The sequence below is a fragment of the Oncorhynchus mykiss genome, chromosome 15, assembly GCF_057628025.1.
Source record: "Oncorhynchus mykiss isolate SJ-2025 chromosome 15, ASM5762802v1, whole genome shotgun sequence".
NCBI lineage: Eukaryota > Metazoa > Chordata > Actinopteri > Salmoniformes > Salmonidae > Oncorhynchus > Oncorhynchus mykiss.
Genome location: NC_143036.1, coordinates 60,663,185 through 60,681,523, shown reverse-complemented (window position 1 = coordinate 60,681,523; position 18,339 = coordinate 60,663,185). Strand labels below are relative to the sequence as shown.

At 42.2% G+C, this 18,339-nt stretch overlaps 1 protein-coding gene across 1 annotated transcript; it reads left to right on the top strand.

The window, feature by feature from the left end:
• Positions 1-837: 837 nt before the first annotated feature.
• LOC118936373 (chloride anion exchanger) lies at positions 838-10,819 on the top strand. Its single transcript, XM_036944752.2, has 21 exons — positions 838-989; positions 1,466-1,634; positions 2,483-2,622; positions 3,082-3,192; positions 3,376-3,536; positions 3,692-3,856; positions 4,220-4,372; positions 5,324-5,406; positions 5,502-5,649; positions 5,826-5,939; positions 6,349-6,426; positions 6,693-6,788; positions 6,939-7,045; positions 7,847-7,916; positions 8,035-8,127; positions 8,594-8,689; positions 9,097-9,324; positions 9,432-9,486; positions 9,623-9,768; positions 9,917-9,994; positions 10,218-10,819. Exons 2-21 carry the CDS (start codon positions 1,519-1,521, stop codon positions 10,242-10,244), a joined length of 2,265 nt encoding a protein of 754 aa, XP_036800647.2. The 5' UTR covers positions 838-989; positions 1,466-1,518; the 3' UTR covers positions 10,245-10,819.
• The last annotated feature ends 7,520 nt before the right edge of the window (positions 10,820-18,339 follow it).

Sequence of the window (18,339 nt, the reverse complement as noted above, 5' to 3'; positions counted from 1 at the left end):
TCGCCACTCCAGAGGTGCCACCTAAGTGGGCCAAGACTAAGGTGGAGTGGGTCTACGTCCCGCACCAGAGCCGCCACCGCAGTGAAATGCCCACCAAGACCCTCCCCTACAGGTTCACGTTTTGCGGCCGGAGGCCGCACCTTTGGGGGGGTGGGGTACTGTCACGTCCTGACCTTAGTTCCTTTTTTATGTCTCTATTTTGGTTTGGTCAGGGCGTGAGTTGGGGTGGGCATTCTATGTTTTTCATTCTATGTTTTGTTCTGTGTGTTGTATTTCTATGTGTTTTGGCCTGGTATCAGAGGCAGCTGTCAACCATACTTAGGTAGCCTGTTCCCACCTGTGATTGTGGGTAGTTGTTTTCTGTTTTTGTATTCTGTACCAGACAGAACTGTTTCGGTTTTGTTCATTCTCTTTTGTTGTTTTTCCATTCAGTGTTCAATTCATGATAAAAGATGAACACGTACCACGCTGCACCTTGGTCCTCACCTTCTTCCATCAACGGCCGTTACAGCCAGCTTGAAAGTTGAGAGCGGGATATTATTGTATAGTAGTACTGTTACCCCTCTTCATACTCATCCATGTTTAACCTCAACCCTAACCTGAACAGCTACCATGAAACGTCCACTGATCTCCAGTGTACAGCCACGACCACTGTTCAGTCCTCCCCACCCTGCCCATGAGTGGGGTTCTCAGACACACTCATTCATCATTGAAAGTTGAGGCAATGTGCCAGGGCATTTATCAATAAGAACAATGGTCAAGGATAAGGCAGGGCTGGCGTGTGATGACTGCATCATAATTGCTGTTAATAATTACAGTTAAGAACGATAAGCAACCCGGGAGAGAGGATTTATGGATGGATTTATGGATGGCAACATTCCCAAGGGTCCTAGATAATCTCGGGGTGTTCCTCTGTGCAGAGAGAAAGAGAGAGAAAGACAGGCAAAGTTTGGATACACTGAAGCTGCGTACACAAATAAACTAGTCAGGTAAGTGTTAGTGTTATGCATTATTTTAGTACCTTGCTTATAATTTATTACTATTAAAGATAGATCGATTGTGGCAGTCGTCTGTGGCAGTTGGTGACCTAACACTTTCTTAAGAGTATTTTTTTTGTTCGTATTACCTTTAGTTAAAACTCTTTGTAAAATAGGACAACCTTTCCTAGTTATCCCGTGTATTATAATGGTATCACGATCCTTATTGAACCCAGACCACTCTAACCAGGTCAACGCTGACAGGCAGCACAGGCCCTGCCCAGCCATGCCAGTCGCAGCTGGTCCACTGGACATCACAGAGCTGTGACACTAATGACACAGGCTGATGTAGTTAGTTAGTGTGTGACTGTAGTTGCGCCTTTGTTGTGCAGCAGCTCCACAGTAATTGTCTGTGTCAAGGTACTTTCAAAGGCAGGAGGGAAAGATATGACAGGAACCTGTACTAAAATGTGATTGATGGGTCTCAGAGACCCTGTGAGGAACAGGTGCCGCACCACTCAACGAGAAGTAGAGGGTAAAGATGAAGCAGTATGTGGTCGCCAGGCCACTCTACTCAGAGGACGCCTTCGCAGACGAACATGAGAAGATCCACAGGCACCATAAGACCCTGCGGCACCACGTCAAGCAGTACTTCACGTAAGAATCAATCAAGTTTCTTCTGTTGTTTTGCTTGTGTTGTTTTGTGTAACACTGAAGGTAGCCTTATGATAGGCTGCAGTGCATGGACGCAAAACTTCTGTGTAGATTCAATCAACTGGCAATAGCAGACACTCCGCATAGCTGGTATTTTGGCGGTGTCGGACGTGTAACTGCATTAAGAGCTGTCAAATAGGTGAGGGGCTGCTCCTGTGGTCATTGTCACGAAGCCACACCCGTCCCACTCGCGTTTAGTTTGGAACTGTAAAGTATAGGCTAAAATAAATAATATCATTCAAAGAAATCCTTCTGATTTAGATCAGCCTATTGGAGGTGTAGATTATTACAACACCCATTCCAGTAACAGGGCTGCTTGGGATTATAATTCATGCGACTCAGCACATCCAATGGCAATGTCTGCGACAGGTAAACTGACAGAAGTCGTTTGCTGATTTGACAGCTCTAATGCAGTTACACCTCAGACATGCTGAAATAAAAACAATTAAACTGTTATGCAGTCGTAGGTTATTTCCGGTTAAGACAGAACGGATTGAATCTAGCCCTTCATCTAGTTATTACCACTCAATTCACTTTAGTAGTTTAGTCTTTCTTTGGTGTGGACTAGTGGGCCCACATGACATTTTACCTGAGATGCCCTGATTGCCTTTAGTTTGCTTAAAGATATGGTAACTTTTCCTTCAAAAGCATACATCTAGTTTAAAGATCAGCCCTATCATCCTATATACTGTATGTCTAAACGTTGTGCATAAAGATGCTTAGATGTTATGAACTATTAGTAAATCATGCCTGTGGAGACTAACTAAAAATGGTGTGTGTGTTAACTGTAGTTGTGACCTCAAGCGTGCTAAGAACGCAGCGCTCTCTCTGCTGCCTTTCATTGGTTGGATGAGAATCTACCAGCTGAAAGAATGGTTGCTGAGTGATATTGTATCTGGGGTCAGCACTGGACTGGTAGCTGTTCTACAAGGTGAAGCTAACACCCACTCTAACCCACCTCAATCAACCAGTGTGCATCTTCAGATCTATCAAAGCAGTTCCTAGAGCACTTTTTGAGAAATCATTTGATAAAGAACTGTAGACCTCATTAACGTCCCAAAAACATCAACATTGATCATTGAAAGAAAATAAAGTAACAATATTGATGAACTATGGTTTTACGGAATGGAAATCAGGTCCGATAGTGGTATCACCTAAAATATATTATCTGGTCCTAGACACATATTAATAAAAGAAGAGATGGTAACATATCTTTATTAGCAGGCATTATTGTCACAGTATTAGCATTGACACACAGAAAAGTCAATAGATACTTAAAACACCTGAATCACGATGACTCTTGAATGCTGTCGTAGTCTCCTGTGACTTATGGTGGAGTTATTTAACATGCACTGTAAACTGTTGTTCATTGTTTTTGTTTGATTGACAGGTCTAGCATACTCCCTGCTGGCCTCCCTCCCTCCATGGTACGGACTCTTCACTGCCTTCTTCCCAGTGATCATCTACTTCTTCCTTGGCACTTCCAGACATATCTCAGTAGGTAAGTACTGTGCATGTGTGTGTGTGTGTGTGTATGCGTGTACAGTGTTTTGCTCTGACCATCACAAGCTATCACACCTTTTTACTGTACTTACCGCCTTCTCTCTGCCCACCTCTCCACTTTCCATCCACTGCTTCCTCATCTTCACTTCCTCTCTCTTTCTCCTTACCCCACTCACTCCAGGGGCGTTCCCTGTTCTGAGCCTCATGGTGGGTGCAGTGGTGACGAGGCTTGTGCCTGACGAAGGCCCCCCAGTCAACATCACTGGGTTTGAGGGGCTGACCAGCGACGAGCAGAGAGTAATGGTGGCCGCCTCTGTCACCTTCCTCATGGGGATAATGCAGGTAAAACACCATCATTACCGCAGCATTATCACTCATGTACTGTACATTACTCATATCTCTCTGTAATCTGAATCTAAAATGAACAATGACTCCCTCTCTCTATCTATGGACGTGATCTCCCATATTCTAACATGAGTCCTCTGCTTCTCTCCCAGCTGGCCATGGGTCTGCTGCAGGTAGGCTTCATCGTCATGTACCTGTCAGACACGCTGGTGTCTGGGTTCACCACCGCGGCTGCTGTCCACATCCTGGTGTCCCAGCTGAAGTTCGTGTTGGGCCTGGTGGTGCCGGGACTCAGTGGACCCCTGTCCATCGTTTATGTGAGTCCAGGAAGAGAGACAGGATGAGGTCACATGTCTTTCAATGCAACAGTATGATTTTTATCTACTGATATCCAAATATGCAATGACTTAGCTACAACATTAACTCCCTCATATCTTATCCCTCATATCTGATCTGTTTCTGTAGCTCTGAGGAATAACACTGTTGATAAGATAAACAAGTGTCTCATTGTCTCATCTTATCTTACACAGTTAAGCACAGGTATTCCTCAAGTGCCCCCAATATTTCAGAAAAAGCTATAATTCATGAGTCATGGCTTGGTGTAGAGACCTCTGACTGAACTCTCACACCCTGTAACTGTCATCATTACTGTCATCAATATTAACTGACATCTTCCTCAGACCCTGGAGAAGATCTTTGTCCAGATCGAGAAGACCAACGTGTGTGACCTGGTGACATCCATACTGATCATGGGGGTGGTGTTCATAGTGAAGGAGATCAACGATAGATACAAAGCCAAGCTGCCTGTTCCCATCCCCATAGAGGTTATCATGGTGAGTGGTACTGTGTGCACTATGTCATCACAACCTGGGCTTCAGCTCTATGCGTACACAGATAATACACACATAAGAATTGGGAAACATTGTGGCGAGAACCAGCCTCATACGGGGCACCACTGAATTTAAACTCTTAGAAAAAAGAACCCGATGGGTTTTATCTGAAAAGAAAAGGGTTCTACCTGGAACCTAAAAGGGTTCTACAAAGGGTTATCCTACGGGGACAGCCGAAGAACCATTTTAGGTTCTAGATAACACCTTTTCTTCTAAGAGAAAAGAAAAAGGCATCGTCATACAGGGCACTGTTTATGTAGATGTGTCTCACTATTTAATATAAATTTGAATATGAGTATGTACTTGCACAAAGTACAGATCATATTATCACAGATAAGCATCGGAAAGCATTGTTATTCTTATTCTGAACAGTCACTCCCTTGTTCCTATCTTGGTACACTCTTGGAAAACAACTTGCTATCTAGAACCTAAAAGGGTCCTTCGGCTGTCCCTATAGGATAACCCTTTGAAGAACCCTTTTTGGTTACAGGTTTCCATGTATAACCTTTTACATAGATGGTTCTACCTGGAACCAAAAAGAGTTCTACCCGGAACCAAAAAGGGTTCTCCTATGGGGACAGCCAAAGAACCCTTTTGGAACCCTTTTTTCTAAGAGTGTATTGATCCAAAGTAGCAAGGAGACAGCTTTTGTGAAACGTACAGTATTGATATTTTATTCTCACACTGACTCACAGTACGGCAGATGAGGACAATCAGGTGAATTGTAGGAAAATACATGAACTTATTTTGATGTACTAAAAGCCTGCAGTGTGTCACAGCTTTGTGTAAAAGTTGGCAAGGTAACCAGATTCTCTTGAAATATACTGTTTTATCACCAGATTGCATTTGTCCTGCTAATAACTGATAAATTTATTTTGGTAATGACTTTCGCAGACTGTCATCGCTTGTGGCGTTTCCTATGCATTCAACTTCCAGGTGATTTATAAAGTTGATGTTGTCGGCCGTATTCCATTGGGGTAAGCACATGTAAAAAGATGTTTGCTGCATGTTAAAATGGCTGAGAATAGATGGGAAAAGAATCTAACAATATCTCTCCCTCTCAATATGTTAGGTATGAGTCACCTATGGCCCCGAACATGCAGATCTTCGGGCAGACTGCTGTTGAGGCGTTCCCCATGGCCATAGTGGGCTTTGCTGTAGCCTTCTCTGTCGCCAAGGTCTACTCAGTCAAACACGATTACATTATAGACGGAAATCAGGTGGGTCCCAAAACCAGAACATTAGGAGGAGGGGTTGGAAGCCGAGGTGGTACGGAAAAATGTGTTTATTGTTGCTTGTGAATGAGGGTTGTCAGCCTAATACAAACTATCAACATAAGACTTGAACTAATATCAACAGTTCAAAAACATGTATTTGTCCTTGTTTTGCTCTCTAGGAGCTGATAGCTTTTGGGGCCAGTAACATCATTGGAGCAGCCTTTAAGTCGTTTGCAGCAAGTACAGCTCTCTCCAGGAGTGCGGTACAGGAGAGTACAGGTGGTAAAACCCAGGTAAACTACTAAACCAAGAGGCTATCTGAGAATACAGACACACAACCATACTTAGAGTTCCTTCCTGTACAAGTTCTTTATCCAAGAGATGTAGCTGTAAACGTTATGAACTATTGACCTGTTTGGGTCTCTCTATCTTTGGTGTAATATTGACTGATAACTTATCATAGTCCAAACCAGATAGAATTGCACAAATGGGGGAGAGAATGTGATGTAGTTTGTCGTGACTCGTGACCTACAGTACATAGCGAGGAATGAAAGAATTGACTCAGAGTTACAATGTACCAAGTTAATAAATAATTGTAATTTATGAAATATATCAAAGGGAAACACTGCTTAAAAAGTGCTTATCTGTAGTTGTTTTGTGAATAGCCAAATGTGAGTAAAATAAAGTGTTACTTCATTTCAGATTGCTGGGCTACTGTCAGCGCTCATCGTGATGGTCGTCACCTTGGCTATCGGGTTCTTATTGGAGCCACTCCCAAAGGTAAAACTCACTCAGTATTTACAATGTAATTGACTTTAGGAGTTGAGTGATAGGGAAACATTTTGATTTCCGCCTAAATAGACATACAAAGAACCAGTCCATAACCTCTCAACGTCCCCCATATAGGGGACTTAACATCTAAGATTAGGACATTACGGAATGAATCACTCTGTATGAAGTTGATAAGAGCACTGGAATTTAGATGGAAGTCTTGTGACTGATCATCAAAGATGTCATTGCCTGACCTTTTCCCTCTGTGTTGACAGTCGGTGCTGGGGGCGGTGGTCATAGTCAACCTGAAGGGGATGTTGATGCAGATCAGAGAAGTCCCTCACCTGTGGAGGAGAGACCGGCCCGACTGTGTGAGTCTTCTGAGACACTCCCACTGAACTGCACTTAAAATGGAAACAAGCAATGATGTCTTTACCAACTGTGATAATGAACTCATATTTCCTCCAATCCCTTCCATCCTGCATCCCCCTGTCTTGCTTCCCCTCCATGTCTTTATCCAGGTGGTGTGGGTGGTGACCTGCCTGGCTTCCATCCTGTTGGGGCTGGATCTGGGGCTGGCTGTAGGTCTAGGGATCGAGCTGCTCACCGTTGTCTTCAGGGCTCAGTTGTGAGTATGGGCACAAATCTCAAAATTCCTAACAAAAAAGTTGAACTTGTGTCTTTGTTTATTCTTTGTCAGTTTTCAATGTTATTAGGAGGTGGACACACCAGGGTTGGGGTTAATTCGACATTTCAGAATTTGATTCAATTCAATCTAAGAATTGAGATTCAAATGTAAATTGGTCACACCCCACAGGAAGCATAATTGGAATTTAATTGTAATGAAAGGAAGTATAATTGAATTCAAAGCAATTAAAATAAATTCAACTGAGACAAGAAACAGATGAGTCTCATTCCTTTGATAAATGTTTTGCCCAAAACATCTGCCACCTCTTACTAAAGAATACAGATACCATCAATAAAAATGGGATTATAACTCAGATGTTAGTATTCATATTTAATGCATTGTGGGAAATGAATTTTTCCAAATATTTAATAACATGTAAGTGAATTATGAATTATTACAGACAACCTACGAAATGATCTTAGAATATTTCCAGACCACTGTTAATTATTTAACACTCTTTTTAGGAGGATGTGTTTTAAAAAGGTTTCAAGAAATTGTTAAACATAGTAACCATGCATGATGTCAAAATAAACATGTGCGTAATGATGTAAGGAATTCAATTCTACTTCCTTTAATTCAAATTATATTAATTCTGCTTCCTGTGGGATGGAGCCAGTTTACGTTCAGTTCAAATTCAATAGTTGATTTGGAATTAAAGACCAATTCACAACTCAATTCAGAATTAACCCCAACCCTGGAACACAATGTCATAGTGACATTTCTGCATACATTCTATTCCAGCCCACGTTGCAGTGTCCTGGCCAATATCACAGGAACAGATATCTACAAAGACCGCAAGGATTACCTGAGTGTGAGTAAGCTGTAATGTGGACTAAAGACACTCACCAATATCTTTTCATCTTACAAGACTGTGACGATGGTATGTCTACACATGGCCCTTGTTCTATTGTTTATATATCTCTTTCCAGATCTATGAGCCAGAGGGTGTGAAGATCTTCAGGATACCGTCACCCATCTTCTTTGCCAATATAGATTTTTTCCGAGGCAAGCTGGTGGAAGCTGTAAGTAAGCAATTATACACAATTAGACGTGTAAAATGAAGAATTCTACCAAACACATTTACACGTAGGCCTTACAATTCCATGACATGGGCCAACAATTATTCATGGGTGTACTTATTAAGACATCTTATTTTCTCATTGGATTTGTTCCAATGGAAAAAGGTCATAAAGAATGATCAAATAAACTCATGAAGGTCAATACCACCTCAGTGTATGAGGTAATATAGTTTACCAGGTTGTATAGCAATAGTTCCCATACAAATCGGTGTTACTACAGTTTACCTTGCACCTTACTAAACACTAAACGCATGCAGATAAGACAAAGTTTAGCCTTGATCTGTATGATGGCCAAGGCACTGGTAAACAATATGCCCCATTCACAATAAAGCCCATGTGTAACAGTGACTCCTACTTTCATGTGTGCAATTGCCAATTCGGGTTCAACTTGACTTTGATGTGTTTTCAGGTGGGCTTTAACCCTTTGAGGGTGTTGAGGAAGAGAAACAAAGCCCTGAGGACGATCAGGAAACTTCTAAAGAAAGGAGAGCTGCAGATGACATCTGTGAGTAGTGGTGCACTTACCTGTTGCCCTTAGAAACACATAAAAAGATAACTTCCACTCACAAAGTTACCCCGTTAACACTTTACAAGAGCCTCCTGTGTCATACAGTTTCATCTAAATGGCCATAAGCATGTCATAAATCCATCTAGCCTAAAACTTTAGTTTCACACCTGGCAACAACATACTTTTAGCAATCCAAAATCAACAGACATCAAGCACATGCTGCAGGACCTATAGGCAGTCGTCCCCGTACATGCCTTATCAGAATGGTCTTGTGGTTGCATGTATATGAAAAACAAATTAATCATCATCCCATAATGGTGGGTGACCTCCAAAGATCCCCTTCTACATGTAGTCAGGTTTTCACAATAAGAGGTTGTGGTAATGTTGTGGTTCTCCCGGTGCAGAAAGGCCTACTGCTCACCAGCTCTGGTCCCATTGAGGAGTCTGAGGATGAGAGCAACATGGAGGAACTGGACCAGCCCACTGACTTCAAGGACCTTCCTGTCCAGGTGAACTGGAACTCTGAGCTTCCTGCCAACATCCAAGTCCCCAGAGTAGACGTCCACAGCCTGATCCTGGACTTCTCAGCCGTCTCCTTCCTCGACATCTCTGCCCTCAAGGGACTCAAAGCGGTGAAACAAAACTCTTCCGTTACAACCCTGGGGATTGTGGGGATGATTGTATATCTTACCAGAGTATTTCTACTCGCCGGGTACTGATATTTTGTTGTGTTCCATAGGCACTCAAAGAGCTCATTCGGGTTGAAGTTGAGGTCTACATTGTGGCATGTGACGGTAAGCCTGGTTTAAGACAAGCCATCTGTCCCATCCATTCCTTCTCCCGTTTTCTCTTTAACACTGAATTCAATCACTCTGAAACAAATAGAGGTAAGGTGATTGATCTAACGATATATGTCCCTTGTGTCCAAAGAGTACATCCTGGAGAAACTGCGCAGCTGTAAGTTCTTTGATGACGAGGTGAAGTCGTCCATGTTTTTCCTGACCCTCCACGATGCCATGCTGCATATCCTAGAGAAACATCCAGTAAACTCTGAAAACACAAAAGTCTGCGAAAAGGTATAACATTTACCTATAGAGAAATACTATGTATCTATTGATGTTTCCACCCTTACAGACTAAATAAGAGGTGCCAAACCTTATCTTGGCCCACATCGGTTCATTCACAGGAACTTGTCTCATTCTTGTGTATCATGTTTTCTTACAGGTTATAACAACAGCCACTATCCATGGCAACCAATGCAATGGTGTGTCAAGTTTGCGTAGCAGGGACAAATTTGTGCATGTAAGTAACTGAGACCCATAAAATCTATTTGTCATTGTCTTTTCTACATTTGTAATGAATAGGCATCAGCAATCAAAATGATAATGAATAAAAAATAACTATTGTAATGTTGCAACTCATGTGGAGGTACAGATCATTCATAAAACTCTAGGTACAAAGTACAGTAAGATGAGCTGACAAAATAAAATCTAAACTAAAAGTAGTATCTCTTTGCTCTCCCCAGGTCTCAGAGCCAGAAACCAAGTTCTAGTTCCAGAACTACACTCTTAGATGTCAGTATTTTAAGGGTTCTTCGACTGTCCCTTTCCTCCGATGGTTCTACATGGAACCAAAAAGGGTTATATTTGGAACCAAAAAGAGTTATCCTATTGGGACAGCTGAAGAACCCTTTTGGAACCATTTTTCTAAGAGTGTGGTGGTGTGTACGGTACTTTCATTTCCTGGGATGGCATGCATTTCCTGTGATCGCTGTGCTTTCTGGTGATAATAGACGTAAGGACCCATGATACTGACCTAAAACGGACACCATACAGTAACCATATGTATACAGGATACCACTTATTGAGCTAATACTTGTACATAAAATATATTTGATTTATTTTGTACTGTTAAACAGATACTCAATGGCAATTTTGAAGATTTTGAAAGAAATATCAGAAAATGTAATTCATATCATGTATTTATTTTCTAAAATTGAATCAGAAGTATTATTGTTTTTTTTAATAGCTTGACAATGTTGCGTTTTATATGTGTACATAGGGATTTTATAGGAATGTTTACTTTGTTGTATTTTATATGTCAAATAAATGTACTTCTTAGCACAAAGTATTTCTGCCAGCAAGAAATGAAGCAATATGAGCAGTACAGTATTTGGAAATCTGAACGTCCTGTAGCTGAGATATTGATAAGAATTATAGGATGACTAACGTGGTTTTGATATATTGGTCACAGATAAAGCCCTGATAAGAGATGAATGATTAAGTAGAGATCTTTGACAAACTGCTCCGGGTGATACAACAGTAACCATGATTGATAAAGTTGGTGGAGGTTAGTATGGGGTATTTCCTGTATACCCATGTGTGGCAACACCTCAATTGATCAAAAAGTGCACTTTTATTGTGTTTTATAATAGTGATTAGAGTTGAGGATTGATGGGTGTCTCAACGTTTACATAACGTAAAGCCACTGATCCATTTGCCTGGTTTGGATCACACATATTGCTCTAGAAATGCCATTGTGGATCCTACACAGTAGGTATATACATCATAAAGGTACAGGACAACTACAATTTAAAAACATGTGTATGTGCACGTCAGTACATACATGTCAGTACAGTACATACACGCAACAAGTAGGTCACATGGGGTTTAACGTTTCACATTGTGAGATGGTGCCTCATTCTTTTGCTAAAGAAATGAATCAATGAATTCAACGTTCCCATTGTGTGTCTTGGGGCGTAGAAGCCATTGTTAGCAAGAAGAAGAACTAAAGAGGTACAGCGTAAACATGGCACAGACCATGAAGGAATCATCAACCTGATCTCTGTTAAATCAAGTCAAATCAAATGTTATTTGACACATACACATGGTTAGCAGATGTTAATGCGAGTGTAGCGAAATGCGACAGTGCAGTAATGTCTAACAAGAAATCGAACAATTCCCCAACAACTGCCGAATACACACAAATCTAAAGGGGTGAATGAGAATATGTACATGTAAGTATATGGATGAGCGATGGCCGAGCGGCATAGGCAAGGTGCAATAGATGGTATAAAATACAGTATATACATGTGACATGAGTAATGTAAGATATGTAAACATTATTATAGTGGCATTATTTAGAATGCATTTTATAAAGTGACTAGTGAGCCATTTATTCAAGTGGCCAGTGATTGGGTCTCAATGTAGGCAGCAGCTTCTCTGAGTTATTGATTGCTGTTTAGCAGTCTGATGGCCTTGAGAAGCTGTTTTTCAATCTCTCAGTCCCAGCTTTGATGCACCTGTACTGACCTCACCTTCTGGATGGTAGCGGTGTGAACAGGCAGTGGCTGGGTGGTTGATGACCTTGATGATCTTTTTGGCCTTCCTGTGACATCGGGTGCTGTAGGTGTCATGGAGGGCAGGTAGTTTGCCCCCGGTGACACGTTGTGCAGACTGCACAGGAAGGTCCTCTGGAGACCATCGCGGTTGAGGACGGTGCAGTTGCCGTACCAGGCTGTGACACAGCCTGACACGATGCTGTCGATTGTGCATCTGTAAAGGTTTGTCAGGGTTTTTGGTGACAAGCCAAATTTCTTCAGCCTCCAGAGGTTGAAGAGGCGCTGTTGCGCCTTCTTCACAACGCTGTCTGTGTGGGTGCACCATTTCAGTTTGTTTGTGATGTGTATGCCAAGGAACTTAAAACTTTCCACCTTCTCCACTGCCGTCCCTTCAATGTGGATAGAGGGGTGCTCCATCTGCTGTCTCCTGAAGTCCACAATCAACTCCTTTGTTTTGTTGACGTTGATGTGCCCTCCATGTGCTCGCCAGAGGTAGCCTGACTGCCATTAGGTACCGAGATGAGATCCTCAGACCCCTTGTGAGACCATATGCTGGTGCAGACCTCCATGGGTTGATACATTTGATTTCCATTGATAATTTTGTGATTTTGTTGTCAGCACATTCAACTATGTAAAGAAAAAAGTATTTAATAAGAATATTTCATTCATTCAGATCTAGGATGTGCACATTAGTCATATGGATATTCCCCTCAGTAAAACAACCTTGGAGTTTAAGGACAGTTTGTTCGGGGACATTTCATGTAACTGGCAGTAGGAGTTGTGATTCCAAAGAAATGGAATTGAAGAAGTGAAACTGGATCAATTGTAGTCTACTATTTTTTTATTCCTAAAGTAAATGGAATATAAGGATCTGATAAACCTAAAACAGAAAAGTGGCTACTATAAGTAGTTTACATCCAATCCTACAGGAAATGGATGATTTGAAGTGTGTGTTCCTAGAGTCATTTGAATATCATTTCAGTGTTTATCAATAACGTACAGCAACATTTGCAACAAATTGGAACTGTTTGTATATTCTATCACACAGTACTGTAGTACAGCGTCCATAGCCATGGGAAGTAGGGGTGCTGGGGGTGCTGCAGCACCGTACCCAACAAATGACTAATGACATTAGCAATGGGCTAATTATATTTATTTTACTAAAAGCCTACTTATAACCTATTGTAACGGATCCCTCCGGAACTGTGTCATTACGCACACCTGGTCTCTATTCCCATTGATTAGTAATTGTATAAGTGTGCCCTTTGTTCACCATTGTCCTGTCGATTATTGTTACAATGTCCGTTGGTCGTGTGAGTACCTGTGCCGTGTTGTTTTGGCTTTCATGCCACTTATAATGTGCAGATGATTACGGGTTTCGTCCCGTGTGGTATCATTGTGCGCCCTGTGTATTTTTTTGAGGTACTCCTCGCTCTTTTGTTTGGGTTTCAACCCTGTGTTTTGTATGCGTGTTTGTTTAGTCGTCGTCCCCGTGCCTTTAGATGGCATGCTGTAATTTGGGTCAAAAAAAACAACCTGTTATGCATTCCTGCGCCTGTCTCCCGATCCCATTATATCAAGGTGACAGAATAATCAACCCTTAACGGAGACTGCGGGAATAGCCCTATCTTAAACTAAATATGGAGCCCACAATTAAAAAGACTGACCGAACTTAATTTAGTCAACAAAAATGTCTCAATAGAATGAAACAAAACACATTTAGCACATTAAAGAACTGGTTTAGATTCATAAATAGGCTACATTAATAATAACAATAAAATACAATAATGATTAAAAACCATAATTAAAAATCTATTTTGGACTGACCAATGTAGATATTTTCAAATACAAGCAACTTAAAAGTGACCTATCACAACATTTCCATTTGAAATCTTTTGGACATCAGAGCAACCTTGAGGGTATCATATTTGAGTCAGAAAAGGATGTTCATATGATAGGTAAGATATACAAAACCTTGAAGAGAGCATATCCAACTGACAATCTCAGTTGTCAGCTAGAAGGCCTGTATCGCCACAGCTGCCGAACCTGCTGCTGGTAAACGCCCTTCACTCCTCAGTTGAAGTCGGAAGTTTACATACACCTTAGCCAAATACATTTAAACTCAGTTTTTCACAATTCCTGACATTTAATGTCTTAGGTCAGTTAGGATCACCACTTTATTTTGAGAATGTGAAATGTCAGAATAATAGCTGTCAAAGACTTCCACCGAAGGTGGTTCGCCGGCCTACTAGCCATCACCGATCCATGTTTCCTTTTCCGTTTGTTTTGTCTTTGGTTCTGTCACACCTGGTTCTCATTTGCTTTCATTTCTGTGTGTATATTTACCCTTGTTTCCCCGCTTATGCTTGTGCGGGATTATTTTTCTTGTTGCTTGTGGAGGCATTCCTCAGTGTATTTCGCGTGTGGTTATTATAGTAAGGTGCGTTGTGTTTTTGCGCCTTACGGGAGTACTGTTAGTTCCCTTTGCCATGGGCGTTGTTTTGGGGTATTGTACTGTACCGTGTTTTTGGACATGCTTCACTGACATCGCTGCTCTCCTGCGTTTGACTCCTCACCTACCTTCAGTGCATAAACGCAACAATAGTAGAGAGAATGATTTATTTCAGCTTTAATTTCTTTCATCACATTCCCAATGTGTCAGAAGTTTACAAACACTCAATTAGTATTTGGTACCATTGCCTTTAAATTGTTAAACTTGGGTCAAACGTTTCGCCTTCCACAAGCTTCCCACAATAAGTTGGGTGAATTTTGGCCCATTCCTCCAGGCAGAGCTGGTGTAAGTGAATCAGGATTGTAGGCCTCGCACACACTTTTTCAGTTCTGCCCACAAATTTTCTATAGGATTGAGGTCAGGGCTTTGTGATGGCCACTCAAATACCTTTTTATTTGTAGTCCTTACGCCATTTTGCCACAACTTTGAAAATATGCTTGGGGTCATTGTCCATTTGGAAGACCCATTTACGACCAAGCTTTAACTTCCTGATGTCTTGAGATGTTGCTTCAATATATCCACATAATTTTCATACCTCATGATGCTATCTATTTTGTGAAGTGCACCAGTCCCTCCTGCAGCAAAGCACCCCCACAAGATTATGCTGCCACCCCGTGCTTCACGGTTGGGATGGTCTTCTTCGGCTTGCAAGCCTCCCCCTTTTTCCTCCTAACATAACGATGGTCATTATGGCCAAACAGTTCTATTTTTGTTTCATGAGACCAGAGGACATTTCTCCAAAAAGTATGATCTTTGTCCCCATGTACAGTTTGCAAACCGTAGTCTGGCTTTTTTATGGCGGTTTTGGAGCAGTGGCTTCTTCCTTGCTGAGCGGCCTTTCAGGTTATGTCGATATAGGACTTGTTTTACTGTGGATATAGATACTTTTGTATCTGTTTCCTCCAGCATCTTCACAAGGTCCATTGCTGTTGTTCTGGGATTGATTTGCACTTTTCGCACCAAAGTAAATTCATCTCTAGGAGTCTCCTTCCTGAGCGGTACGACGGCTGTGTGGTCCCATTGTGTTTATACTTGCGTACTATTGTTTGTACAGATGAACGTGGTACCTTCAGGCGTTTGGAAATTGCTCCCAAGGATGAACCAGACTTCTTTTGATTTTCCCATGATGTCAAGCAAAGAGGCAGTGAGTTGGAACGTAGGCCTTGATATACAATGCAATCTAAGTGTCATATTATCTGTCACATGATTTCAGTATATAAACAGCTTTTCTGAAAGGCCACAGAGTCTGCAACACCCCTAAGCAAGGGGCACCACCAAGCAAGTTGCACCATGAAGACCAAGGAGCTCTCCAGACAGTTCAGGGACAAAGTTGTGGAGAAGTACAGATTGGGGTTGGCTTCTAAAAAAATATCAGAATATCCAACGGACCACCATTAAATCTATTATTAAAAAAATGGAAAGAATATGGCACCACAACAAACCTGCCAAGAGAGGGCCGTCCACCAAAACTCATGGACCAGGCAAGGAGGGCATTAATCAGAGAGGCAACAGAGACCAAAGATAACCCTGAAGGAGCTGCAAAGCTCCACAGCGGAGACTGGAGTATCTGTCCATATTACCACTTTAATAAGCCGTACACTCCACAGATCTGGGCTTTGCGGAAGAGAGCCAAGAAAAAAGTAATTGCTTGAAGAAAAAAATAAGCAAACACGTTTGGTGTTCGCCAAAAGGTATGTGGAAGACTCCCCAAGCATATGGGGAAGGTACTCTGGTCAGAGGAGACAAAAGGTGAGCTTTTTGTCCATCAAGGAAAACGCTATGTCTGGCGCAAACCCAACACCTCTCATCACCCTGAGAACACCATTTGTTTTTCATCGGCAGGGACTGGGAAACTGGTCAGAATTGAAGGAATGATGGAAGGCACTAAATACAGGGAAATTCTAGAGGGAAACCTGTTTCAGTCTTCCAAAGATTTGAGACTGGGACGGAGGTTCACCTTCCAGCAGGACAACGGCCCTAAACATATTGCTAAAGCAACACTTGAGTGGTTTAAGGGGAAACATTTCAATGTCTTGGAAAGGCCTAGTCAAAGCCCAGACCTCAATCCAATTGAGAATCTGTGGTATGACTTAAAGATTGCTGTACACCAGCGGAACTCATCCAACTTGAAGGAGCTGGAGCAGTTTTGCTACATGTGCCAAGCTTATAGAGACATACCCCAAGAGACTTGCAGCTGTAATTGCTGAAATTGGTGGCTCTACAAAGTATTGACTTTGGGGGGGTAAACAGTTATGCATGCTCAAGTTTTCAGTTTTTTTGTCTTATTTTTTTGTTTGTTTCACAATAAAAAATGTGTTGCATCTTCAAATTGGTAGGCATTTTGTGTAAATCAAATGAAACAAACCCATCAAAAATCTATTTTAATTCCAGGTTGCAAGGAGGAAAAAAGAGAAAAATGCCAAGGGGTGAATACATTCGCAAGCCACTGTACCTTCCTATTTACTGTCACAACCGGCCGGGGGAGTGGGCTGCGTTTCTGCCTTACTCCCTCCGTCACTCCTTCACTAACCTCACACCATTTCAGTGTGTTCTAGGGTATCAGCCGGCCCTGGCACCCAGGCACTAGAGCCAGATCGAGGCTCCTGCAGTGGACGAATGGTTCCCACGCGCTGAGGAGGTATGGAACACAGCGCACACCCATCTCCAGCCCGTCGTCCTCCGGCAGAAGGCGCAGGCCGATCGTCACCTAAGTGTGGCCCCAGTCTTTCACCCCGGTGACAGTGTCTGGTTTTCCATGAAGGACCTGCCCCTCCGCCTGCCCTGACGGAAGCTGAGCCCGCGGTTTGAGGGGCCATTCAAAGTCCTGAGGAGACTCAATGAAATGACGTACAGATTACAGCGCCCCGTCAATTACCTTATCTCACTCTCATTTCATGTATCTCTCTTCAGGCCGGTGGCAGCTGGTCCTACTACTCCTCTCTACACTTGTGACACCATGCTTTCAGGGAACGCTGTAAAGTCAAAAAAATTATGGGTGAGGCTAGAAAGTTGGCTGTCAGAAGTATTACCATGTAAATGTACCTTTAATGAGTCTGTCAGCATATTTCAAGACATGGCATATGGGGGTTGTGAGATACACAAACATCTGGACAATTCTCATCACTCATCTTGAAAAAACTAATGTAACGATGTGTGCTGAGTCGATGTGTGCAGAGCTGGGAAGGTTGTGTCCCCATATATACACTGCTCAAAAAAATTAAGGGAACACTAAAATAACACATCCTAGATCTGAATGAATGAAATATTCTTATTAAATACTTTTTTCTTTACATAGTTGAATGTGCTGACAACAAAATCACACAAAAATTATCAATGGAAATCAAATTTATTAACCCATGGAGGTCTGGATTTGGAATCACTCAAAATTAAAGTGGAAAACCACACTACAGGCTGATCCAACTTTGATGTAATGTCCTTAAAACAAGTCAAAATGAGGCTCAGTAGTGTGTGTGGTCTCCACATGCCTGTATGACCTCCCTACAACGCCTGGGCATGCTCCTGATGAGGTGGCGGATGGTCTCCTGAGGGATCTCCTCCCAGACCTGGACTAAAGCATCCGCCAACTCCTGGACAGTCTGTGGTCTGTTGGTGGATGGAGCAAGACATGGTGTCCCAGATGTTCTCAATTGGATTCAGGTCTGGGGAAGGGGCGGGCCAGTCCATAGCATCAATGCCTTCCTCTTGCAGGAACTGCTGACACACTCCAGCCACATGAGGTCTAGCATTGTCTTGCATTAGGAGGAACCCAGGGCCAACCGCACCAGCATATGGTCT

Coding starts and splice junctions, on each gene's coding strand:
- LOC118936373 (XM_036944752.2), top strand. CDS start 1,519: ATGAAGCAGTATGTGGTCGCCAGGCCACTCTACTCAGAGGACGCCTTC. Junction 8,690..9,096: donor GAGAGCTGCAGATGACATCT/GTGAGTAGTGGT, acceptor CTCCCGGTGCAG/AAAGGCCTACTGCTCACCAG. Junction 9,325..9,431: donor CCCTCAAGGGACTCAAAGCG/GTGAAACAAAAC, acceptor TGTGTTCCATAG/GCACTCAAAGAGCTCATTCG.